Below are 26767 nucleotides of genomic sequence, written 5' to 3'. Positions count from 1 at the left end.
GCTCTGCCCTAGTTTCCAGTTGTTGTTAGCCACATGAGCTGATTAAGGTTGAAGTATTCATATAAGTCCCAGCTGTGTGGTCTGTCATTACTCACTCGGCCAGACCACACCACATCCACCTCACTTTGAACACACCATCACTGATCGAGTTCAAACCCCCTTTAGCAGAAGTGCAGGGGTATCCCGAGTGTGTGCTTAGCCACGTCCTGAAGTTAAGCTGTTCAGGACGAAGTGTGTATTCTGGACAGCACTCGTTCCCTGGTGACAAGTTCCTGAGGGTTTAGTGTACTCGTCCTGAGAGAGGCACGCAATAGAAGTGCAGATTTACTGCGTGGCTAAAGCCGGCCGGACGTTTTCCACATTATGGCTCGGTGGGAAAAAAACAACGTTGTAAAAGACAGGCTCATGCAACAGGCATGGTGTCAGAATCCCACCATAACAACCCGGCTTTCTGCTCGAGTTAATAAGCCATGCAGCCCTTAATCCAAATGGCTCTCCTCCAACAGCCATGTTGGAGTTTATAAAACGTGGGTTGCAACACACACACACACACACACACACACACACACACACACACACACACACTAGTTTTCCAAGATAACACACCCTGTTGGTTATGGGAATTTTGCAAGGGTCCATGTCAGAAACCATATCTAAAGCAAAGTGTGTTTGTGTAAAAGTAAGAGGCTTATAAAAGAACTCTGTAAGTCTGACTTCTATCCTATATTGATGTTCTGTTCACATCTTCAGAAAATGTTAAATATAAGTATATTGTAGGGTTCTGCAAGAGCCTTTAAGGGTTCCCCCAGAGGGACAACCAAAGAACCCTTCAGGAACCCTATTTTCTAAAAGTGAACATTTTTCAACCTACAGTTTTAGAAAAAATGGTTCTTCAAGGCTACTTTGAGGATTATTTGGATAATCAAGAGTTCTTAGCTACCAAAAAAAGGGTTCTACTAGGAACCCTTTTTTCTAAAAAATGTACCAACCTACAATCTTCAAAAAAAGTTTCTTCAAAGGTTCTTTAAGGGTTCATTGGATAATTAATAATTCCTAGTTTCCAAAAAAAGGTCATTTCTGATTGGGAAACCCTATATTGTAGGGGTCTACATAGAATCTTTAAGGGTTCCCCCAGTGGGACAACCAAAGAAACCTTAAGGTTTTTTCTAAGAGTGTCCAAAGACCCTTTAGGAACCCCCTTTCCTAAAAGTGAACACATACCAATCTACACTTTTACAAAAAAAAGGTTCTTCAGTGGTTCTTTAAGGATTCATTGTATAATCAAGAGCATATAGCTTTCAAAAGGGTTCTGCTTGAAACCCTTTCTCATTGGGGAGCACTGTATTGTAGGGTTATGCATAGAACCTATAAGGGTGAACACATACCAATCTATACTCTTAGAAAAAGGGTTCTTTAAGGGTTCTATAAGAGTTCATGAGATAACCAACTGTACATGGCTTCCGAAAAAAGGGTTGTATTAGGTACACTTTCTGATTGGGAAACACTCTATTGTAGAGGTCAGCATAGCGTGGAGCGTTGAGCTTAGGCAATGTTACCCCAGCATTAGCATTTTACACAGTAATTCAACAATTATGTATACTTTATACCATTATGTGTTCCATGAGACCACGCCAACATCATTAGAAGGCTGATTTAGGTTTCCTGGGGCTTTAATCAACGATGAGCAGAATTAATGGAAGTCAAAAGAAATTGCTCCAGCCTCATGTTGTTTCCCAGGAGAATAATCCTGGCCTCTTGTCCTCCTCTTTGGTTTTGTTTTCTACAGAACTACTCGAGGTGTGTGTTCTGGGACATACTTCTGACCGAGCATCATGTAACGTGTGAAACTGGTGTGTTTCAGGCCTGAGGCATGTTTCTGCTCGTGTGCAGGCATGTGGCTCAGCCAACAAAGCTGCGGCTCTTAATTTTTTACAACCTTTTCTTTTTATTCCCTGTCATTAATGGCTTGCAGGACTTGAAGTGTTATATTTTAAATCTGTCTCAAACTGGTGTATTTTAATACAGGATATGTGCTGCGTTTAGTACCAGTTGTTAGTCTCAGTTGTTCAAAAAACTGATCTGAAATGCACTTATCCTGAGGCAGCGAGCTTTTAATTCTGGACACACAAACCTCGGGTGGTGGTTTTATAATTCTCCACTCTGACGCCTCTCCCTCCTACAATAATAAAACCAAAGCATTGACTTTTATTTTCCATCTCCCACTATATGTCCCTCCTGCTGCGTCGGCCTGCTTAATGCACCAGCTTTTGTCTGGTGCACTTAATAAGGACGCGGGCATCAGTCTCGCCGTCTGACATTAAGCACCACATTATGAAGTGCACTGGATAGTGGAGGTATCTGAAAATATATTAGAATAGAAATGTTGTCTTGAGGAGGATTAATATCAGAAGGGGGTGTGTTTTCTACAGTTTTCCTCTCACCCCAAGTGTAGTTGATTAGCCAAGATATTTGGTGAGCTAAGGGAAATCTACCATGTGGGCTTGTTCTGTCTCTCAGCCTCACTTGCTTGTGGTTTCTGACACTGTATGATACACAGAAGTGGACAAAATGTTGTGGTTTGTTGTTGCTACTTGTGATTTAATAAGCCAAACTATAGCCAAACTACACTACAAGCTACTAAGAAAACTTAGCTAACTAGACTGAAGCTACTTAATCAAATCGAGGAAGATCAGCTGTGACATTTTCATTTTATTGTGCAGCTAATTTATTGCAACTAAATAAAATGTTCATGCTTTGTACAGTGCTATGATGGCTGACGCCAGTAGAAATAGCGTAGTAACACTAGCTGTAAAATACAGTGTAGAAAACAAAATGATCACCTCTGGTCGCTTCCATTGTGTGTATTTTTACTACTCGATCTGTGTTCTCTGTGTAGTTCATTAAGTGCTGTGTACTTTGTTCTGTAGCCTGCCAGCTGATAAATCAGCTATCATTAACCAGCTTCCCATCGAATTAGAGAAAAAAAGCCTTATCTGTACCAAGAAAAAAAGGTAAAATCTGAGCAGTCCTGTATTTGTTTTACTTTTGTAGTATATTGTCAGAATTTTTCACTCTCTCCCTCCAGTTTGTTTACACTCTCATACTCTCTTTCTTGCTCTCTCTCTCCTGATTGGCTGTATCTCCTGTCTGTCACCAGTAGCCAGACTTCTATTGTGCCTACATTTGTGGCGTATTTGAGCTGGCATATAATTTATGAAACCAGTTTCCCTCCATTTCTGACCCAACACCTCTGTCACTGCACTGACTGTAAATTACTGTTACAGGATCGTTGTAAAAAAGCACACTGTAGTTATAAGGTTCTGTATTTTGCAGCTCAACCAGTCAGAATATATTCTAGTCCTAACTTATTGGCATCACGATATTTAAAAACATGAACTGTCAGCCATGATTAATTTCTCCTTAGTTTTCCTTAACATCAGGGTGAATGACTGAAGCTCCACCTAGGGTTAGGGTTAGGGTTAGAGTTAGAGACAGCACAGTGCAGTGTTTATGCATGGTAATGTGATGTTGTATATGAACACATTGTTTTTATTGAGATCAATGGCAAGAGGTGCATTTTTGATGGTTATCAAATTGTCCTAATATTATACGTCACTGTGTTGCTGGATCCTCTCCCACACTCGCACATCTTTTGGCAGAAGTGCCTTTTATAGCTCCAAAACAGCAAAACCGCCACATCTGGTCTTTATTATTTATCAGCCTGATCATGAACAGACGATTTGCAGTTGACCTACAAAGCTAATCATCTCTGCAATAAATACCCATGTCTCCGGTTTGTTCATTTTATTGCTACTGTAGTCATGAACCATCTCACCAATATGACATGTCATGCTGTTTATAATGCACATGGATCATGCGTGTATTGTTATTGGTATTGAAACAGACGCACACTGCCAGACGTAAATGCCAGAACTCTGTTTACAAATACGAATGCAAATCCTCAAGGCCTGAAAAAGACAAAAGGGCTCATAATGTGAACGCAGCCTTATACCCCATATCGAGACTGATTGGCCAGGCCGACCTCACCTGACTCTAACCAGTTTTTCGATGGCTGATTATGTCATTTTGAGTAATGTAAATTCATCTCTCTTCTCGTGTCTCACTTCACCTTCGTCTGAATTTTAGAAGAGAAGTGTTGTGATAAATTTGCTGGTCCTTGACATGTTTTGTCTCCTTCTCACTCTGTCTCACCTTCTCCCACTGCTTTGTTTTCCTTCACTGATTTATATGCAGGTTAGTAGACAATGCTGCAATACTGCAACTAAAATATTACTCTTTTCTTCCATCTTATTCCCGTCTCTCTCACCCTGTGTTTACATTAACAAGCGATAAGTCACTTGTGTTGCTTGTACTTGTACTCTCTTGTTGTGACTGCTTCTCTTGTTGCTTGTGGGGGTGAGATGTCCATAGCTTTTAGCTCCAGTGAGAAACCGTAATAGCTATACAGTCGATATCACTTCTGAAGATAACTAGTTAAACACAAATTAAATAACACACTAATCTGTGTGAAAATTGGTTGATTGATTTACATGTTATGTGCATGGTACATCTTCATTCTCAGATTAGATTAGCAAAGCGAGCTAACTGCACAAGCTACATACACTCACAAGCTTTATTTTCTTCATAATGTCTCTATACGCATTTAACGAGAGATCATATACGTGGGTCAAACAGCAAATGGGAACTATTTTTGCAGGTAGAAACTAAAGTTGTGAGTGGGGAATTATATCGGACGACCAGCTCTACACGATTAGTCTGAGGAATCATTTGAGCCAGTTGTTTATGTTTGTTGCTTTACTGCGTCATACCTTATTTGCATAGAATTTGCATAGAATAGAAAATCTCAATTCTGACATCACTTGCCCTTTCGCTTGCCGTTGTCACTGAAATTGCGGCTCTGGGTCGCGCATGTTCATCAAAAATGAACGATTGCTTGTCGCTTGTTGTCGTTTGCTAGTGTGAATGTAGTGCCTGCTCTTCATGCGTCCATCTTGTGCTCTCTGCCTTTCTCCTTGCCCTCAAAGTGACCTAACCTCACCCTTTGTGCTTTAGATACACTGATAACTCATAACTCATAACTCATAACTGAGGTACAGTCATAACACTGTGTATGTTTGAATATCTCCGTATGCAAGAGTCTGAAATACTGTCCCATCAGAATATAATGTAATCCCATCAGAATATAGCTATAGGTGGATTTTCCTTCTTGGTAGACACTCTATTTTTGAATGTTCAAATACACTGCACTGCCGGTAAAACACTCTTTTTATAACATTTAGCCACGGCACCTGGCTGGTAAATTAAAAGAGGTCCCTTGCTGTGCCAGATTTTTTTCCCGCTCTTGGCAGGTGGGCGGGTTTTCATTTCACGTTCTGCTGCCAGCGCAATTAAAAGTGACAGACAATGCTGTAAAAACTGGGAAAAGTTATTTCAGGATAATAATAGTAATATAGCAAACAATATATATAAATGACAGCAATAATCCTGTTGCTTATTATTCATACACATTCTCCATCTCTCTCTTGGCCAGTTTCAGTTTAATGTTCTGTATAGATATGACTGCTGGACCGGTCGAGATCTCTGAATTAAAAAAAAATGTTATAAGTATGTTATAAGAATAATGTATAATGTTTATTACGGCAAAGAATTTTTTCTTTTTCTCTAACTCTGTCTTTTTGTCTGTGTCTTTCTGTCTCTTCCTGTATTACTCTGTCCTGCTCTCTCTCTCCTCTCTCACCCTTTTCGTCTCTCGACCACTCTGGGTTTGTTCTTCATCTCTGTGTCCTTTCTGCTTCTTTTCTTTCTCTTTTCATTTCCCTCTTTCTGTCTCTGTCCATCAACCTTGTCTTTCTCTTTCTCTCTTTTACTCCTTATTTCCCTGTTGCTGTCTTTTCCTCTTTTCTCTCTGTCCTGCTCTCTTTTATTGTCTCTCTCGCTATCTGTTTGCCTCCCTCTTCTCTGTCATGTCATGTCTTTTCTTTGCTCCTTTTTCCTTTTTCTCCTTCATCCTGTCTACCTTCCCATCACTCCCTTTATTTTTCAATTACCTCTCCCTTTTGTTTTGCCTATTTTTATGCCCTCTCTCTCCCCCTCTGTTCTTCCTTTTCACAATTTCTATTTTCTTGTCTTTCCTTCTTTACCTCTCCTTCTCCACTTCTTTCTTTCTCTTTCTTTCTTTCTGTTTTTGCTTTCATTCAATCTCTCTCCACGTCACAACATCTCTCTCTCTCTCTACCGCGTTTCTGACTTTTTTGCCCTTTCACCCTTGCCCTCACTTTCTCTCTCTTCTCTCTCCATGTCTTTCCTATTTACTCTCTCTCTCTCTCTCTCTCTCTCTCTCTCTGTAGGTAGTGTGTGTCAGGGTGGCTTGGTGCCGGCTCTGGTTCGAGCTCCTCTCCCCCAGGTTCACTCGTCTGTGGGCCTGAAGCACTTCCTTCCCTTCTCACTGGAGGCGAGCCCCGCCCTCAGCCTGCTGCCCACATTCAGCTCTGTGAGTCTCTCTCTCTCTCTCTCTCTCTCTCTCTCTCTCACACACACACACACACACATACACACACACCCCCATGGGTCATTAATGAGGTGTTCTGTGTAGTTTCTGCTATAATTTCCAGCCAGGATTTTTGGATGATTACTGGTGGTGGTGTTTGAGGAAAGTGTGTGTAACTGTGTAATCATGCTGCCCGTATAGACACAACAACAACAATGCAGTCTGAGATGTTGTTAGCCGCTACGAGAGCTCCGCTCAGCATGAAGATGTGTGTAGTAGGCAGTAGCAATGCGGTCATCACAGTAAATCCATGACTGGAGATCTATAATTTGTTTAACTTGCAACTTTTTTAATAAGACCGGTCGAGTAAATGACAAAGCTAGCCAGATTTGGAAACCATATTCAGTGTTGAGTTACATGAACTCACAGAACATGATGTCACATGAGCAGAACTCAGACCTTAGACGTGACTATTCAGACATTACGTGAGAATTGGTTTCTTACTCGTGTCATCTCAAGGAGTTTTTCTATGCACAGATTTCTGTAAAGCTGCTTCGTGTAAATGTCTATTGTTAAAAGCACTATAGAAATAACATTTAAGTTTACCTGAAACAGAAATGTGTTTTTAGTTATGCAATACTGACTCAAGCGAGGAACAGTATTAATTCCTGCACCAGTCTCTGACCATGCAGAAATTCATGTTTTGCTGTAAATACACAGACCCTATTCAATGCTATTAGGGGCCAATATTAAATACATAAATATCACATTATTAATTAATAATGATAGTAAATAATAATAGTTTTGTCCCTTTAAAATCCATGAAATAGATTAAAAAAAAATTTCACACAGAGGACATTAGAGGATACATTGCTTATCTTGGGATCAAATTTTGTATGAATGATATTATAAACATCTGTAAGTTTAGCTGATGAGTGCTCGGTCAGCTTATCCTTCAAAACATGGGCATGTGATCTTTACAAGAGAGTGCACTGAATTAACCAAAATACTGGTAATATTTTATTCAGCTTTGATTGTGGTGGTCTAGACATTGAAAAATGCTGTCTCAGACACTTCTAATTAAGAAAAGTCTAGAAACCTTGGAGGTGTGAACAACACACGGGTGATTATAATAATCTGAATGGGCCACTTAGAAAATCTAAGTATGTTCATAACTCGAGTCTGAATACGAGGAACTTTCCCTGCATAAATATTCATGTATCTTTTGAACTTAAATCACAGACTCTGAATACAGCTCGTACGTTTTAGTCAAAATTAGCCTTCAGGTCTGCTTTTTTTCAATAAAAGTCAACTCATGGGGCAACATGGTTTCAGCAGAGAGGGTGGAGGGATCAGGGAAAACCTGAAAAGTTGCATACATACCTTGTAGTGGTTTTTCGCTAATATGCCAGTAATCATGTATGAGTCCAAACTAGACAGTGCGCACACACACACACACACACACACACTGTGAGACAGAACTGAAATTGTATCAGTGCCAGTTGAGTTGAGTTCCAGAGCACTCAGGCTATAATCACACACTTTTCTCCTCTAATCATTACTCAAAGCAACATATAGCTCCCTCTCTCTCTCTCTCTCTCTCTCTCACACACTTTCCTTTTTCCTTTTTTTCCCTCCCACCTTAATTGCCTTTCTTTTCTTTTTCTTCACTCTCACTTTTCTATTTTTGTCTCTGTTTCTCTCCTTCTCTCCTTATTTACTTTTTCTTATGACTCTCTGTCTGCATTTCCTCTTTCTCGTTTTTATCTTTGTACCAGTCCACAGATTTTTTTCTCATGCTCTTTCAGCCTTTCTCTTTGTCTTCATCTTTCTCTCTGTCTGTCTTCACACCTCTCTCTATATCGCTGTCTCGCTCTCTGTCTCTGTCTCTCTTTCTCTGTCTCCTACACATCTTCCGTTCTCTCTTTTTCTCTTTCTGTCTTCATCTCTGTCCATCTCTGTGTGTGTCTCTCTCTCTGTCTCCCGCTGTCTTTCTCTACCAGTCTTCTTCAAATCTTTCTCTTTCAATGTTTCTGTCTCTCTCTCTCTGTGAGTCTTCACATCTCTCTCTCTGTTTCCATCACATGTTTATTATTATTATGTATCTTTTTTGTCTCTCCTTGTGTCTCTTTGTCTTCACATCTTCATCTTTCTTTCTCTCTGTCTCGCTCTCTGTCTTAACATCTCTCTCATCTTTCTCCATCTCTGTGTCTGTCTCAGTGTATCTTTCTCTTTCTCTCTGTCTCTCTCTTACTCTGCTTTCCTTTCACTTTTTTATTTTTTCTTTATTCCTTACAGATGTCCTTCTTTGCATCTATTTTTGTCTTTACCTTCAGCAACTCCAGATGCCAGTAGTCCTATTGTATTGTGTGTGTGTGTTTTTAGAAACACTGAGGTCAGGTCCACCGTTGCTGCCCCAGAGGCACATTAAACCTCTCACTCGTCCTGTTATAACTCATAAAGGAGCAGGAGAATCAGAGGAAATGTGACAGCAGTTTGTTTTGTGAGTGCTGATGTTATGAGACTCACCATTGTTCAGCACACAGCTGCTAATGCGCATGCTGAACGTCTCGGAGCATTAATAAGTGCAAATGCAGGTCAGTTTATCCTTTCTGAAGAGTAAGTCGGCACTGGGGGCCTCTGACGTCCAAATAAAAGCCCCATTTAAACCAGTGTAAAACATTACAATGTCCTCTGTGAAGCGCTGACATGCACACACACTGTTATTGCTCCACAAGATGTTTAAGGTAAATATTGTGGCTGTGAGACTGAGTGCTCGTCTCACGGCCACTCAGGATTGTGGGACCTAAGAGAGGTGTTCCTCAGTGCAGAGGTACTGTGTCCGAAGGCTGGGAATGAATTTCTGGGATTTTAGTCTTGTCTGAATCTGTCATGTCAGTACTGTTTTACACAAAGATTACTCCACTCAGGCTTTTTCCACTCTTCAGCTGTCCAGTTTCTGTGAACCTGTGTCCACTGTAGGCTCAAATTCCTGTTCTTGGCTGAAAGGAGTGGAATCCGAAGTGGTGTTCTGCTGTTGTAGCCCATTCACCTCAAGGTTCAATGTGATTTGAGATGCTTTTCTGCTCACCATGGCTGTAAAGAGTGGTTATTCGAGTTACCATAGCCTTCCTGTCAGTTCAAATCAGTTTGGCCATTCTCCTTTGACCTTTCTCATTGACAAGGCGTTTCAGCTCGCAGGACTGCCACTCACGGGAAGTCTTTCGTTTTTTGCACCAGTCTGTGAAAATCCCAAAAGGTGTTCACTGAAATCACCCCACCCCACCCCCCCCCCACCCTTTCAGGTTTTCTATTAAGAGTAACTGTAGTTCTTGATCTGTGTTTGCATGAGTTCATTCATTGCGCTGCTGCCGCATGATTGGCTGAATAATTGCATGAATGAACAGGTGTTCCTAATAATATGAACGGTGAATATGTCTGGAAACCTTATCCTATCCCTAATAGTACTTTATTTGTCCTTGGTGCTGGAAATAAGCTCTGAAATACAAATATGATTGGAATCAACCACATAAAGTGTAATTCTATACTATGCAGTGGTGTTACACTGAAAAGAAACTCAAAATAGATTACTTTAACCAGGACAGAAGGTGAAGTTTAAGGAGAGACGATGTGGTGATTTTTTTGGCATCTGAAAAAGAGACAGAACGAATGAATGAAGCTGAGAAGTTTTCAGTTAGGGATTTTTCCCCCCTGCTCCAAAAAATACCATTTATCTCGCCTGGAGCCTACATTTGTCTTCGAGAAGCAATACAAACTCTATTTCCACTGTAGAGCAATCAGCCGTGGGAGCTATCGATTTCTCGCCCAGCTGCGCCGCACAAAATTGGTTCAGAGTGGAACGGCAGGAGGAACGACTCGGCCTCGGGCCTCAGCTGACGGGCTGCTGGTCAGACTCCACTCCCGAGAACTGATTTAATTTGAATCATTTATCAAAACCTAATAGGATGTTTTACTTATTATTCAAGAGTGCATTAGTTGAAAAAAATACAAATCCTGTTTACATGCAACTGGTGGTACTGTGGACAAAAAATTAAACCCATAACAGCAGTAAATGTGAATATGAACCCATTAGAAATATACACTCATCAGCCACTTTATTAGGAACACCTGTACACCTGCACATTCATGCAATTATCCAGTTAGCCAGTCGTGTAGCAGCGGCGCAAAGCATAAAATCATGCAGATACAAGTCAAGAGCTGTAGAGTAGAGCCCTAGAGTTTGCACAGAATGGTGTAGAAAAACACAAAAACCATCCAGAGAGCGTCAGTTCTGATAAGAGAGATCAGAGGAGAATGGCCAGACTGGTTTGAGCTGACTACGGTAACTCAAATAACCACTCTTTACAAACGTGTTGAGCAGAAAAGCATTTCAAAACACGTCAAATCTTGAGGCGGATGGGCTACAACAGCAGAAGAACACGCCGGGTTTCACTTCTGTCAGCGAAGAGCAGGAATCTGAGGCTACAGTGGGCACAGGCTCACCAAAACTGGACACACACACATGCTCAGAGAGGCAGATTTATTACTTCTTGTTATATATGACTGAAAACAGATTTCTTTGCAAAAGAGAGTTTAAGAGAGAGTCCGTCTGTGTGTGTGTGTGTGTGTGTGTGTGTGTGTATTTGATTATACATGTTTTGGATGCGTATGGTTTCTGGAAAGAGTGTGAGTTCCACTTATGCTGCAATAACAAATCTCACTCTCTCTCACGCTCTCTCTCAAACACACACACACACACACACACACACACACACACACAGAGTCCCATTTCTGGAAGAGTTATTGGTGTAGATATCATCATAGTAGCACTGCTAACTCTAATATTCTCTCTCTCTCTCTCTCTCTCTCTCTCTCTGTCTCATGTGGTTGTGTCTCCTAGTGGTCTTTTCCTCATACAACACAGGGCTTATGCGCTAAAGCGAGCACTGATTTTTATGAGGATAATTTGCACCAATTGGACTGCACAACAGTGCTCTGATAATACACAGAGTTTTAATTAAAACCTTTCACGTGCCACAGAATTAAATATGTCTCAGACTGAAAGCTCAGTGGAAAAGGAGAAATGATTTCCACCTCCTCAGGCATGTGCTGTAAATCATGCGCAGCTTTGTTTTCACCCTATTAATAAAGAAAGCAACATGGGCTGCAGTGGCAGGTGATGATTGTGGCATCGTTCAGTGTCAACCTTTGGATGTAATTTCACAACAAATCACATGCAAACACACTGCTGCGCAATAAGGCCAGGCTGCTAAATGCTCATTTTTGTTAGTGGTTCTCTCTTAAGGCACAAATTCGAAAAGGTTTGCACGTCCTGATTTTGCCAAATCACAAATACACTTAGGTCAAAAAGGGAGGAGCTTAAACTCAATTTAATCAGCCAATTACAAACTTGATAAACGTCATTAATCTTAAGTGTGCCTGCTAGCCAACTTCGCTCCAAGTTTTACTTACAATAAGTCCAACTGTGTTCTTCAAAATGCCTTACGTATGAAACATTAAACAAAATCTATGAAAATTAAGTATATTAGAAAAAGAGAAGGACTGCAAATACTCAATATGCTACACAAACAGAAAATCACACAATAAAATACTTCAGCTTGCTAGCTCTTTTGTTAGCTTGATTAGCAAAACAATACAATAATTTACCTTACAATGCAATATTTGACATGCAAGCAAGCTTGGCTATCAGTTTTAATCTCACAATATAATAGCTTATGTAATGCTTTATGTCAGAATTTTTGTTCGCAATGGCACTTAATTCCCATCTGTGATGAACTCATGACCAAAGAATCTTTTGTCTGTGGCAGTGAAATCATGAAGGATGACACCAGCTTCACTGTCTCTCTGCTCTGATTGGCTGCAGCTCCTGCCAGTCATTCTGTAGGCTGACTTCTTTCGTGCCTGAAGTTTGGGTGTAATGATGTTTGGACTTATATATGTTGTAAAAATTGTGGGCAAATTTCTCGCAATTTCTGACCCACGATACAGCAATGATTGTGAATTACTGATTGTGTGTAACCTGTCAGGAAAACTCACAGGAACTCAGGAAAATCTAATGTTATCCCAATTTAAAACAATCTATCCCACACCATTATTTCTTTCTAGGTTTTTTGCTAGTTTTTTTTTTATGTTTTCTAGCTTGCTAGCACACTTGGCTTTACCTATAGTCATTGTTATAGGGCAAATGTTATTATAAAATACAAAATAATTTAGCTACATAACTAGTTTTAACAATTGACATTGATAATATTATTATAGTGCTTAATTAAAACAAGTATTTTATTTTTTTAGCTCAGCTACTCTCACTCTGCAAGACCTGGATTTCATGTGTGCGTATTTACTGTGGCGACATCTGAAAAAGAGACATCTGGTCTGTCACACTAACACTTTGCACCTGCGGCATGTCTGAGAGAAAGGCTCCCTAAAGCCTGCCACTACACTCACCCCCGGAAAGCTTGTTCACATCTTCAAACGAGGAAATTTACGACTTCCAGGAGGGTGCCATTGTTTAAAAGCTTAGCCCAAGGCTATGCTCGTCCTAGCTAATCGCTAACTCTTAGTGCTTGATCTTGTCACCTCATGCATTCATATTCTCCTTTCGATGATATACAGCCAGTGCTTACTCAAAAGCATCAGGTTCGAGCATAGTTACCTGCCCTTCGGCCCATCTCTGCTACGAACAGCTGGCATTTTTATGAACACAGATATAATAAATGTAGAAATTGTGTCACCAGTGTAATTGGTAAAAGTAACTGTTTCATTCTCCGTTCTTCAGCTTAGCTGCATAATCATACTGGCTCTTTGTCAGTTCCTCATTACACAATGATCAATCTTGCTCAGCGAGCGCCAGAGGACGTTCTAGCGAAGACGAATAGCCTCATCTATGATCTTAGTGAAGTCATTATGCCATCAAACAGCTCATCTCAGTTTAAAAAAAATGGAATTCTAAAGGAAAACTGGGCAGTGGACACCTAAGCAGGACAAAACTAGATTTATTTCCTTATGCAAGGCAAATATACAATCTTAAATATAAAATATGCCAAAGCTTTAGAGTGATGTCATAGAAGGAATATTTTTGGTTTCCTATAGAACCTCTTGATTGTTGGATGTGTCAAAGAAAAAATATCACCATAAATATTAATATTGTGTGAAGGGTTTTGTGGGGGAAAAAAATATTATTCAGTTTATTGTGGCAACAGGAAAAATGGCTAAAGAACCATACAGCCAGAAGGTTATTTAGAAAAGAATCATTGACTGAAAAGTTCTTTAGAGAAGAGTCATGGATGCAAAGGTTCTAGACACGAATCTTGGACTGAAAGGATCAGGGATTGAAAGGTTCTTTAGAGAAGAGCCAATGACTGATGGAAGTGTCATGGACTGAAAGGTTCTTTAGCAAAGAATCATGGGCTCAAAGGTTTTTTTAGACAAGAATAATTGACTGACAGGTTCTTCATACAGACAAATCATGGATTAAAAGGTTTTGTAGAGAAGAATCATGGACTAAAATGTGCTTTAGTGATGAATCATGGACTCAAAGAATCATGGACTATAGTTTCTTTGGGGAAAAATTGTGGAATGAAGGATTCTTTAGGGTAGAAATCTGGACCAAAAGGTTCTTCAGAGAAGAATCATGGACTGAGAGGTTCTTTATAGAAAAATACTGGACTGAAATGTTCTTTAGAGATGGATCATGGACCAAAAGGTTCTTTAAGGAAGAATAATGCACTGAAAGCTTCTTTAGAGATGAATCATAAAGGCTCTAAGGAACCTTTTGGCTTTTATTATTATTATTATTTTTATTATTATTTTTATTATTATTATTATTACAAACCCAATTCCAAAAAAGTTGGGACACTGTACAAATTGTGAATAAAAACAGAATGCAATGATGTGGAAGTTTCAAATTTCAATATTTTATTCAGAATACAACATAGATGACATATCAAATATTTAAACTGAGAAAATGTATCATTTTAAGGGAAAAATAAGTTGATTTTAAATTTCATGGCATCAACACATCTCAAAAAAGTTGGGACAAGGCCATGTTTACCATTGTGTGGAATCCCCTCTTCTTTTTATAACAGTCTGCAAACGTCTGGGGACTGAGGAGACAAGTTGCTCAAGTTTAGGAATAGGAATGTTGTCCCATTCTTGTCTAATACAGGCTTCTAGTTGCTCAACTGTCTTAGGTCTTCTTTGTCGCATCTTCCTCTTTATGATGCGCCAAATGTTTTCTATGGGTGAAAGATCTGGACTGCAGGCTGGCCATTTCAGTACCCGGATCCTTCTTCTATGCAGCCATGATGTTGTAATTGATGCAGGATGTGGTCTGGCATTGTCATGTTGGAAAATGCAAGGTCTTCCCTGAAGGAGACGACGTCTGGATGGGAGCATATGTTGTTCTAGAACTTGGATATACCTTTCAGCATTGATGGTGCCTTTCCAGATGTGTAAGCTGCCCATGCCACACGCACTCATGCAACCCCATACCATCAGAGATGCAGGTTTCTGAACTGAGCGCTGATAACAACTTGGGTTGTCCTTGTCCTCTTTAGTCCGGATGACATGGCGTCCCAGTTTTCCAAAAAGAACTTCAAATTTTGATTCGTCTGACCACAGAACAGTTTTCCACTTTGCCACAGTCCATTTTAAATGAGCCTTGGCCCAGAGAAAACGCCTGCGCTTCTGGATCATGTTTAGATATGGCTTCTTTTTTGACCTATAGAGTTTAAGCCGGCAACGGCGAATGGCACGGTGGATTGTGTTCACCGACAATGTTTTCTGGAAGTATTCCTGAGCCCATGTTGTGATTTCCATTACAGCAGCATTCCTGTATGTGAAGCAGTGCCGTCTAAGGGCCCGAAGATCACGGGCATCCAGTATGGTTTTCCGGCCTTGACCCTTACGCACAGAGATTGTTCCAGATTCTCTGAATCTTTGGATGATATTATGCACTGTAGATGATGATTACTTCAAACTCCTTGCAATTTTTCTCTGAGAAACTCCTTTCTGATATTGCTCCACTATTTTTCGCCGCAGCATTGGGAGAATTGGTGATCTTCTGCCCATCTTGACTTCTGAGAGACACTGCCACTCTGAGAGGCTCTTTTTATACCCAATCATGTTGCCAATTGACCTAATAAGTTGCAAATTGGTCCTCCAGCTGTTCCTTATATGTACATTTAACTTTTCCGGCCTCTTATTGCTACCTGTCCCAACTTTTTTGGAATGTGTAGCTCTCATGAAATCCAAAATGAGCCAATATTTGGCATGACATTTCAAAATGTCTCACTTTCAACATTTGATATGTTATCTATATTCTATTGTGAATAAAATATAAGTTTATGAGATTTGTAAATTATTGCATTCCTTTTTTATTTACAATTTGTACAGTGTCCCAACTTTTTTGGAATCGGGTTTGTATTATTATTGTTATTATTACTATAAAATTAATATAATGTTGACAGAAAAGCACACAAGAAACAACTAAGATAAATTTGTGTTAAAATATATCATATTCTAAATAAATTTAGCAAAATAGAGATAATTGCTGATGCTTCATATGCGGGTGATTATATGGATCATTACAACCAGCAGTTTAATCCATTTCACCTACAGTATCAGCACTGTGTAAAGAGATAGATCACGTGCATCCCTACAATGTTACTAATGACTCAGAGCTTGTAGGGTGTCTCATGCATGTGGGTTGCATAATCAGTACAAATGAAATCATACTAGCTGCTAAAGATTAGTATTCATTAACTGTTAGCCATGCTAGCATTGTTAGATGGTTTTACTTCAAAGCTGCAGTATGTCTGTTGTGGGTGTGTGTGGGAGGCTGCAGTGTGATTAGTATGATTATGATTATACGTGGAAATCTTCACACAGAGCTGACAAGTGGAGAGGGAATTTGCGCAGCACAGCTGGATAATCATGAAGAGCTCGGCAAATGGATACAGACGATCATATGAATCAGAAGTGAAAGACATCTCATTGCAAAATACCAGCATTTCTGCCATAACACAATTAGAAATGTATTGTTGTGTAATTATGGTGCATTATTCAGGGTCAGATTTGTGAGGTCATGTAGTGTGTTTAATCAGGTTGCACACCAAATCAGGGAGGCTTGTTGATTAGCTGCCTTGTGTATATGCGATGTGTTTGGGGCTTAAATGACTACTTTGAAGGTCAGAAAACAAATCAACTTCAATTGCTGTGCGTATCAAGAGTGGTTTTGAACATAGCCTATAGTTGATATGCTGTAGGTCTCTGTAGGGATACACGTTAATGGAATACTCCAGTGTTTTTATAATAGTCGCTATCTACTGCTTCTCTAGCATATGTGTGATGGATAAGAAATTTCACGTTTCACTGTACTCTAACAAAAAATGTCCGACTGAAAACTAATAATGGAAGTTTAAGAGCAGCTGTTGAATTCATTTAAAATACGTGATTTTGATTGCAGTGAGAAAGTAATTCAACTCGACCAGACAGCAGGAACGAATCAAACATGCCATGTATTCTGGGTTGAAACATGTTTTGAGCCAAAGGACAGAGCTGTAGAAATGTTTCCATTTACTGTTTCTGAACAATGAATTAATGAATGAATGAAAGGGTTTTATAAGCATATTTTCAGTACCTTTTCTGGGGGAATTGTTTAATCTAATCAGTGAAATCAAACCAAAGCAAATACCAAACAAACTAAGACTGTTAATTTTGCTCTGATTCAGACTTGAGAAAAATGAACTAATAGGTGTGAAAGTTACAAAACAACACTGAAGGTCTTAAAGTGAGAGGGACATCCATTTTTTTCCTTCTGAAAAGCATTTTTGTTTCTGAAATGGATACTTTCAGATTCAGAACTTAATTTACAAATGCTGAATACATGAATTCATAAAATTCAACAAAAACGTTTTGCATAAACAGCTCTTGACAGAATTTGACAATTGCCCTCAGACTTCCATCAAAAGCACCTTTGAGTAAATAGTATTTTCAGTATGTGGAAATGTGTCAGAATTCCTGTCTGTGGCAATCACACATTTACAGATACAATAAATAGAGCTTAGGTTGAGAAACAGTGGAGTATTCCTTTAACGTTGTTATCAACCTTGCTCCAGATACTCGAGTCTGCACCGAGGATCAATCCTGGCTTGCTTTCATACACAGAGAAGAATTCATTTCAATCTGTTGATCGATTGCTCTGTTCTGTATGTCATTTGGGTTGTGTGCAATGTTAGCAAAATGGGGAAAGACGGGTACATCGCTGTACTATTCACGTTATAGTCTTTCTTGTTACTGGGTGTGTCCCATGTCCTCATGACATACATTTCTCATGTTTGAACCATGCTTTTTCAAACTGTCGCAGTGTCTTGTGCCAAGTACTCACACCACAAAGCTGAGCTCATTGCAGTGATCCCAACCCAATACTATGTGTGTGGTTTATAGCATTAGGCCTGTAGTAATAGCACGGGACCCGGAATATCATTTTCAGGTGGAACAGAGATTGGTTCCCTGGATTGCTCCCCTGCTCTCGACAGCTTTTAACATTCCTCCAAACAAGCTGAATTCTTTCAGCAAACAGCTCTTAGAAGTAGCAGAACACAGGGTGTTCAGAGTGCAGCGCAGAGGGAAAGAGGTTGGCAGTGTATCCTATCGCAATCATGCAGAGCCAGAGAGAGAAAGAGAACCAAAAAAAAGACCAAGATGGTGGGTGTGTTCAGAGAAATGCCTTTTCTCTCTGTCATAAGAGAGGCTGTTGGGTCAGTGGCCCAGCGTGTGGTATCTGGGTCTTTCAGCTGGGCCCTTTCTCTCTCTCTCTGTGTGTGTGTGTGTGTGTGTGTGTCCGGAAGGAGACTTAGTGAGTCTGAGTAGCTGAATAGAACCACTGCTGAGATGCCCATTTACCCATCAGCCCTGAGACTTAGTGCTCACTCACTGTGGGAGTCCAGAGAGGAAGTGTTGTAGTTACCCCGCAGCTCTGAACAATCTCACACACACATACACACACACACACACACACACACACACATGTTTATCTCACTATCATTGTGAGGACCTTCTATTGCTAATGAATGCTATGCCTTACACTTAAATCTAACTCTATCCTTAACCTCAGTAACAAAAACAAAACCTTTTGGCTCTTTTAGTTTTTAAATAAAAGCTGCAGTTATTGTAAAAAAAAAAAAAAAATTTTTTTTTCCATCGTCAGGACCAGCCAAATATCCCCACATGGTCAAAACTGTTCAATATTCCTGTCATTTCTTCCCACCAAGATATAAATCCCCCCACACACACATACACACACAGGCCTGCCTTTGCTAAAATACAGAAATGCAAGATCTTTCTATCTTTTTCTATCAAAAGTCTGATGCTCATTATTCAAGAATGCAATATTTCAACCAGATCCTGTTTTCATCTCATCCACTAACACCTGATATCAAATCAGCTAGCACACTCCTCTTCTGTGTTATCATCCTTTTGAATTTAAGCCAAACAAACGCACACTGTTTTGACTGAGAAACAAAAGAAAAAAAAGAAAAAAAACGATGGCGTCTGGTTTGTGAAATATGGTCTGGGGGAAATTTACTAGGCTTTCTTATTAGGTAAAAAGCAGCTGAAAGTCTAAAATGGTTTTACTGAACTGCTGTTATGGAACGAATATCAAATATATAATTATAGAAGAGACCTTACAAACAGAAAACAGAAATGTTCTATTTTTTCAGTGCGCCTAAAAGTGTAATAAGCTAGAAGAGTATAAACAGTATACAGTATATACACTAAACTACAATATGTATAATTTAACACTATACTGTATATGATAATTTATACTACAGCTCTGGTGAAGTTTTCTGTAAGGAGATGTTTATTTAACATTTATGGAAGGAGTCTCCAGTGTCAGTGCTTTGTAAAATTGTAACTTCAGGACAGAAATCTTTGTGCTTTGAGGTTGCTAGTACATGTCAAGCTGTGTTCGGTTTTTTCATCTTATTAACTTCAAGAGAGAGAAAAAAAAGAGGCCGGTGAGGGAACGACTATTTATAGCTTCTATAATGAAAATAACTTGTTTCTTAAATGCTCCACAAAGCATAACTGTAAATGGATAAAAACTACAACATTTGATTCTATAATAAAGAAATCACTGTAATCATTGGTAAATGGCTGTCGTATAAGAGGAATAAAACACTTTAGGATGTGTTGTTATGAGAAAATAAAAAAGCTTCAGGGTTGTAAGAGTAACTCTGATTCACATCATTGATTATTCTCCTATAATAGGATGATCTGTCATGTTTTATTCCATATGTAATGAGTACAAAAGCAAGAACACTGGAGAATATAGTCAAGTACAGATTTGAGAGTGGAAGGAAAATTTATCAATGACATAATACACAATACTTTGTAGGATCGTGTCATTCCTATACATTTTTAAAATATGTTTCGGGTAAAAAAAAAAAAAGTTAGATTATTTATTGTATAATTTAGGCCTACAGATTGTACAGTGCTAAACTGGATGCTAGAAGCTTTCTTTATCTTTTAGCCATCGTAGCAATGGGGAAAACTAAAATAGCAAACCTCGAACACTAAACATGTCTTTATGTGATGTACTGTTGGGTGGGAAATTGGACAAATGAAATTTTTTGGATTTTTATATTTCATACGAGTGGAGCAGTATTTCCCGAGCCAGTCCTCAATGCCCCACAGACGGCCAACATTTTATGCTCTCACTGAGTTCCCACTGGGTTAAAGTATAGATCCTGCGTAAACGAAAGGTATGACATTAAATGTTCATCAGTCTCTTGCTGGAGGGAAGTGTTGTAAGGAGGTAGTTTGCAGGGTGAGAGGTGTTGGTTTGAAGTTTATGAGCCTTCGTAACAGAACTACTTTAATGTACAGAGGCACCTGAGGGAAAATTGAGGCTTCTCCTACACTGCCATGTTGAAATGGAAAGAAATCACCACACTTCAAATAACAGCACTAGTGAAGAGGAGTATCATCTCAGAAAATAGAGTCTGTGCTGGGGTTTGGGGATAGATGCATTTCTGTTGTTATTGAGAGATCGAAAACCTGTGGTGCTCATGGTTACTGGCACGAATTCTCCTAATTGATGCATGTCATGGCTTCCATTGCAAAGATCGCTGCTTCCATTTCATGAGTTTGTTTTGGGTTTTCCGTGTGCTTTTGTTTATTATGCCACATGCATTTGTTTCTGTTTTAGTCCTGTCTCCGCCCTGTCCCATCATTGGTCTGTTACTGATTGTACTCACCTGTTCTGTGTTTGCATTGTCATTAGTTTGCCTTCTTACAGCCGGTCTTTGTTCAAGTTTTGATGCTTGTTATGTGCATTTCTTTTTTCTTTTTTTCCCTTTCTCTGACTCATGCCTGTATTCTCATTGCTGTCATTCGTTAGCATGTTACAGTTACATTTAAACCGTGTATCAACCAACTTTTTTAAGTTTGTAAAAAGGTTTGACTGTGATAGAGGTTGCATAGATTAGTCAAATAATAAATTCACTATCCTCTGCCGTAGGGAGCTAATGACTAGTCTGAAAAAAATATTAGTGAAGAAGACAGTAAAGAAAGCAGGCTAAATGTACTTTTTTAGTCTGGAAATATTTCATAACAGATGAAGCCAATTCTACAGTCAACTGCATATTATGCTGAAACTATGCTGAGAAATTATTATTATTATTTTTTTTATAATGGAACGTAATCACTTTCATGTCAGTTTTATGGATAAGTGTAGAAGTATGCACAGGACTGAATTTTTAATCCCGTTGCCAACTGCTCATGATGGAATTCTGACTAATCCTGCAGTTATATTTATTTGTACTCGCCTGCAATATTTTCTAATCAATTTAGTATTCCCAAAATTAAAAATAAATTAGTCATTTGAACCATAGCACCCCTGACCTGAATAAAGCTGTTACTACAGATGAAATAATGAATGAAAAGACTGAGTAGATCCCAATTTACCCCAGTTTACACCCGAATGTTAATTAAGTGGTATTTCATCCCTTTCTTCATCCTTCATATGACTTCAGTATCCTTCAGCCTACAGTATGACGCTCCCACCTGCATGAGAGTTAAAGCAGCTGCTCTTGTGACTTTTTGTTTGCTCCCCAAGGACTTCAGTCCTGATACCTCACCTCAGGTTACATGTTCCATGTTTAGGTGTCTAATGGTTTTAAAATAATGTAATATGACATAAAGATTTAATATTTTGTACATTTCTTACACTGATTTATCTTTGCTGTTAATAGTGTAGCATTAAGAAGCACTGAAGCTGGAAATGCAATTTGTAGCCTGTCTGTTGTTGTCGACTCAAGTGTGGTTTGATGTGTACTTTGCTGTTGTTTATCAGCATTTAACTACAGGAATAAAATAGCCTAAAATAGGGATGTTTTGGTTTAACTATGGAGAGACAAGATTCTGTAATTACTCCTTGACTAGAAATAAACATTTGTAGTCACGCAGCCCCGTATTAACCAGCGTGAACTGACGCTCTTCATTATTCTGGCCCGGCAGATGCTTCTTCGTGGATCTGAAATGCAAATTTTCATTGATCAAAATCAATAGGTGCACTGATTTCATCCCATGCATGCAAGCTATGTAATTGGACGAAACATAGGGGCCTGTATTATATGTGACAGGTCATTTATCCCACTTTGGTCAATGATAAGTGTGCATGGTGTTGAACATTGCTGTATTCAGCCTTCAGAGTGTTTATGAGGTGACCTACTTCCCTTGGGTCTCATGTAAATGCTACACCATTTGGGATATTTTGCAGGTTTATTCAAGTGGTTCATCCAAGAAAGTGTAGAGACATCCAGATCTAGAATGGTAAAAAGGGTTCTTCAGTCCCTTTTGGAAACCCCTTTTCTAAGCAAAGAGCCCTGAACGCTCCACAGAGAGAACTCTGCTTGTCCTCATGGGTAGCTTTTTGCATTTCAGGGATAATCAGAGACATTGCCTTAGAGGACGTGTCACCCTGAATGGCACGATAGCAAGTTTTGTCATTTATTTATTACGCCCCCTGTCCTTGCTGTCATTGCCTTCATTCCTGTCCACTTCCTGTTTGATTTCTGTCCAGTTCCTGTCCTCCCTTCTCACCGTGGACAAGACGAGTGATGAACTCTCCTGTCATTTCTGATCCACTTTGTCGCGCAGCAGTGTTTCTCTGACAGGATAAAGAACGGCTGCGTTACTCCAGATGAGATGAGACAAGACTCCTAAGCCTTCTAAAGAGTCGAGGAAAGTTCACATTGGTGAAGATAGATGCATTTACTTTGGATAAAGAAACCATGTGTCAAGATACACTCCGGTTCTGATGACTGGTAGCAGCAGGGAGGCTGATTATTTTTCATCTGCAATCTGACAGAGGGGAACGCGGCTTCAGTCAGGAAAGAAATTGACAGCGTTTCCGTGGTGGTCCTGCTGAGATGCGTCAGTGTCGTAAAGCTTTGGCATTACGGAGCCTCAGTAGGGGAGATGTGTAAAACATGCTACTCATTTACTTCAGCTTTGAAGTAGCAATGAAGTTGGCTCAAGAAGGGAGAATTTGGAAGAGGAAATCTTCTCCATGTTGTTTTGTTCAGACTTGGGCAAATGGTTAAGTGAGACTTCAAAAATAGCCCAAAATTCCATCCCCTAGGGCTATAATGATGGTCTATATTTATCTGCTCCCAATGGACCATTTCTATAGTGATATACAAGACATGATATTATAATAAAGTTTTTGCTATTTGACCAAACTTTCTTTAATATTCGTTGTTTACTAGGTATGTAACTGAATGGTGGTTGCTCCAGTAGCCTGATCTAAACACTGAGTTACTAAGCTTGAAAATAAAACCATATTTTTACCACATTTCTGTATAATCTGGCCTGAAATTCACAAAAGAAATATGCTTTTGTTTATAGACCTGCTGCTCCATGAATGCTGCGTAGACCACGTACTGCATATATCTCTGCTGGGATCTTGTACATTCATTGCATGTGTTTTTCAGCTTTCTTAAAAGAACGTTCTCTACCATTATCGAAAGAAAATCTTTCTGGAACATCATACAGGGATTAAAATGAAATGCTGAGCAATATAATGAAATGCCAATTAAAAGACTCCATTTTGACTCACAGCCTGACTACGTCCCAGCTTCTCAGTAGATTCTGATATTGTGTCCAACAAATTTTTTATCTTTCTGGAATGTAGTAAACTCAAAAACCAAAATAAATCTGATAAAATATTATTAGGTAAACAATAGTTTCCTGATGATGAATGACATTTTTTTGACTGATAGTCTTACTCAGTCACATTAAACAGAAAGCTTTCCAGAAAGTTCTACAGGGCGTCTGATTGAGACTGATTATGAACTCAAGTGAAGTAGCTGAGGAACTGCAGAAGTTCAGATGTTTTTTGGATTTTTAGTGTTTACCAGTTGGTGGGGTAATAGGTGGTGGGGTAATGGGTGATACTTTTTGTTTCCCTCAGTCCTTGAATATGAAGATACAACCTTCTAGAATTCTCTAGAATGCTGTTTATCCATCAGCGTTTTGTTTCATATCCCATACAAGTAATAAATACTTCTCATTGTATTTTGTATAGAAAAATAGGGTGGCCTTCTCTCAGTGAAAAATGAGACCTTCACTGGTCCATTTATAATGCCATATTTTCCTAAACTACCTCCGTATTTCAGCTCTGTTACATTAGAAGGTTAATGCTGATTAATGCAGTCCCTTGTGTTTCAGCTCAGGTTCATTCTGACCTGGAAAGACAGCCTTCAGATTCAGTGGCTGGAATAAAAGCTCAGAGTTGCCTGAGGCAGGGTTCTTTTATTACATGGATCTATTAAAAATAGTTAATTGCACGCCTTGTGATTGCATAAGGTTTGTTTAACCTTAATTTGCAGTATTTACAGCTTTTACATTTTGAATTTGGTCTCCTAGAGCAGGCGCAGCAACGCTTTGCAGCCAAGGACTATTAAAAACTAGTAAAAAATGTTTTAATGTCATGAACATAATTCAACTATTCAAATATTAGCCCTGTTACTTAAATATGTACATTAATATTTCAGCTATTTATTGGAATAATTTCTGAACTTTCCACCCAAAGAACACATTTTTTGACTTTATTTATAGGGTTAATAACTTTGATAGTCGTAGGTTTCGATTTCCGTCACGGTAACAAAATCACGGAGCTTCTGGCTATGCTTCATGAGAGGTTTTAGATTTTTTTTCCAGTTTAATTGCAGGATAGCTCAGCTTTGGCTTCATTTGCACATTTTATTTATGGTAAACGTATGTTTTGTTTGGATGCCGTCATCTCCAGCAGGTGTGCAAGAAGCTTCCATATGAACGACCCAAAACTTTTCAGTTTCAAGTTAATGAATTGTGACGCAACATTGCTGTTTCTCCATATGGTAGAACCCAGGCAAGTTCAGCTTGTGTTCAACACTAAGTGTAATTAACAGTGTCATGAAATTATTTTCTTTGTCATTTACAGGAAAATGTTAATATTCTTAATGGATTTATCTTGTTTTCACTGTTGCTACACCTGTACATTGCCCATATAAAGAATTAACAATACAATCACTAATGCGATAAGTTGCTAGCTTATGCTGCCTCCATATTTCCTAACTGGCTTCATGGCTTTGGATCTATCATGTTATTTGAAAAACTTTTGGCCACAGTTTTAACCTGCATACTAGGCTAGGTAGCAGAATCACTGAAAAGTTGATCAAGACTCAGGAAATCAGGAATTTATTCGTGACAGATGTATGCCAGTTTACTAGCATGTTATCTTGCTGTATTGCTAAAGTAGCTAATGTTAATGAGAAATGAACTCTTGGTTGTAAAGAAGGAGGCTCAGTTACTGAAACCCACTCATATCTACCTGCTACTAACAGTTAGCTATCTAGCTGGCTTGTTTTTTAAGATGGTAGGAAAATTTTGAATGAGATGAATGGTGAAGAAATGTTCCTAGGCAGTTCCTAGGAGTTTTCTTGGCATTGAAAAACACCAAATAATATAGTAAACAAATTATAATTCATTTTAATGGTATACTAAGTAAATGAAACCCAAGATATTTGATATGCGCTAGTCGAAAATAGTTTTAAAATAAACCATTTGTTGGCATGAGAAGCAAAAAGCAGAAATATGACGTGTTAACCTCGGGACACATAGACGTTCTCACGCTCCTCTCCCGCTTCTTACAGATGTTCCTTTTCTTTCTCGCAGTAACTCTGTCTCTCTCTCCATCTCTCTCTCTCTCTTTCTTTTTTTGCTTTTTTCTGTCTCACTCCATCCATATTAATTTCTCCTTCTTGAGATAATTCCTATTTCTCAGAATTCGTCTGGCCTGTGGTGTTTCCTCATGCTTCTCCACAGATTTACCATTCTCTCTCTGAATCGTTTGAAGCCATGCTGGGGATTTATGTGGCTCTTATATCATGTAACCCTTTTTAGAGTCTGTAGCTCATTTCACTGAAATCCATATGGTTCCAATATGAGCTGCTTTTAGCATCATATTAATGCTGCTCCCCAACTGAAACTGATTAATCAATTCGATAGTGATCCACAAGGCTTCCACTCCATCTGGTTTGCTCCCCCAAAAGCAATCTCTCTGTGTCTTGGAAGGTGCGCATTTTTAAGTGTACCTGGATGAAGCTGAAGAAAGAGTTGACCCTGAAACAATATGAAATATGTTTAGATTGAAATATTTCATTTTGATGCTAATTTGTTGGTTGGTACTGTATTATAATTTTCATACTTTCCTGTGAGAAGTTGTTGTTACAAGAGGACACGCTTTTGCTAGAGCAATTTCAATCCTTCTCTTGAGTAGCTTCTCTTCTCACTCACCATTTTTCAGCGATGTTCAAAGTCATATTAATGAGAAATCAAACATAGAAGTAGTGGAGATGTTGGAAACATTGGATTCTAGTGGAGACATTGGTGGAAACATTGGACTCAAATGACCAAAATGCAGTGCAGCTATACATGCGGAGTTACGGCAAAGAACTTGGCCAAATTGCGAGTGCGACAGCATTGGAGGAGCCTGAAAGTTGCAGCTTTGGAAGCTGATCTGTTTGAACAGAGTGTCCAGATGAGGACACTTTTTAGATGGAGATGAAGTGAAGGCTAAATCCTGCTGCACCACTATCAGCAGGTGGTTGAACGGCATTATGGGTAAAGTAGGAAAACGTTAACCAAAGTTGAAATAGAACAACGTCTGAAAGAAGTTTAAATAAAAAA

The 26767-nt window shown here is 39.1% G+C and overlaps 1 protein-coding gene across 2 annotated transcripts in view; it reads left to right on the top strand.

Annotated features, from left to right (window-relative positions):
* The window catches only part of znf385d (zinc finger protein 385D), a 64597-nt gene that overhangs the window by 6535 nt on the left and 31295 nt on the right, over positions 1 to 26767 (top strand). Inside the window, exon 2 of one of the 2 annotated variants that reach the window (XM_026923903.3) lies at positions 6369 to 6511. The exons of the other annotated variant lie outside the window; for it this stretch is intronic. Within the exon in view, the coding sequence (XP_026779704.3) occupies positions 6369 to 6511 (143 nt within the window). The remainder of the gene's footprint in view (positions 1 to 6368; positions 6512 to 26767) is intronic. 2 annotated transcript variants of the gene reach the window in all.

Source organism: Pangasianodon hypophthalmus, chromosome 22, assembly GCF_027358585.1.
Source record: "Pangasianodon hypophthalmus isolate fPanHyp1 chromosome 22, fPanHyp1.pri, whole genome shotgun sequence".
NCBI lineage: Eukaryota > Metazoa > Chordata > Actinopteri > Siluriformes > Pangasiidae > Pangasianodon > Pangasianodon hypophthalmus.
The sequence above is the reverse complement of the archived record's forward strand: the minus strand, read 5'-3'. Positions and strand labels throughout refer to the sequence as shown.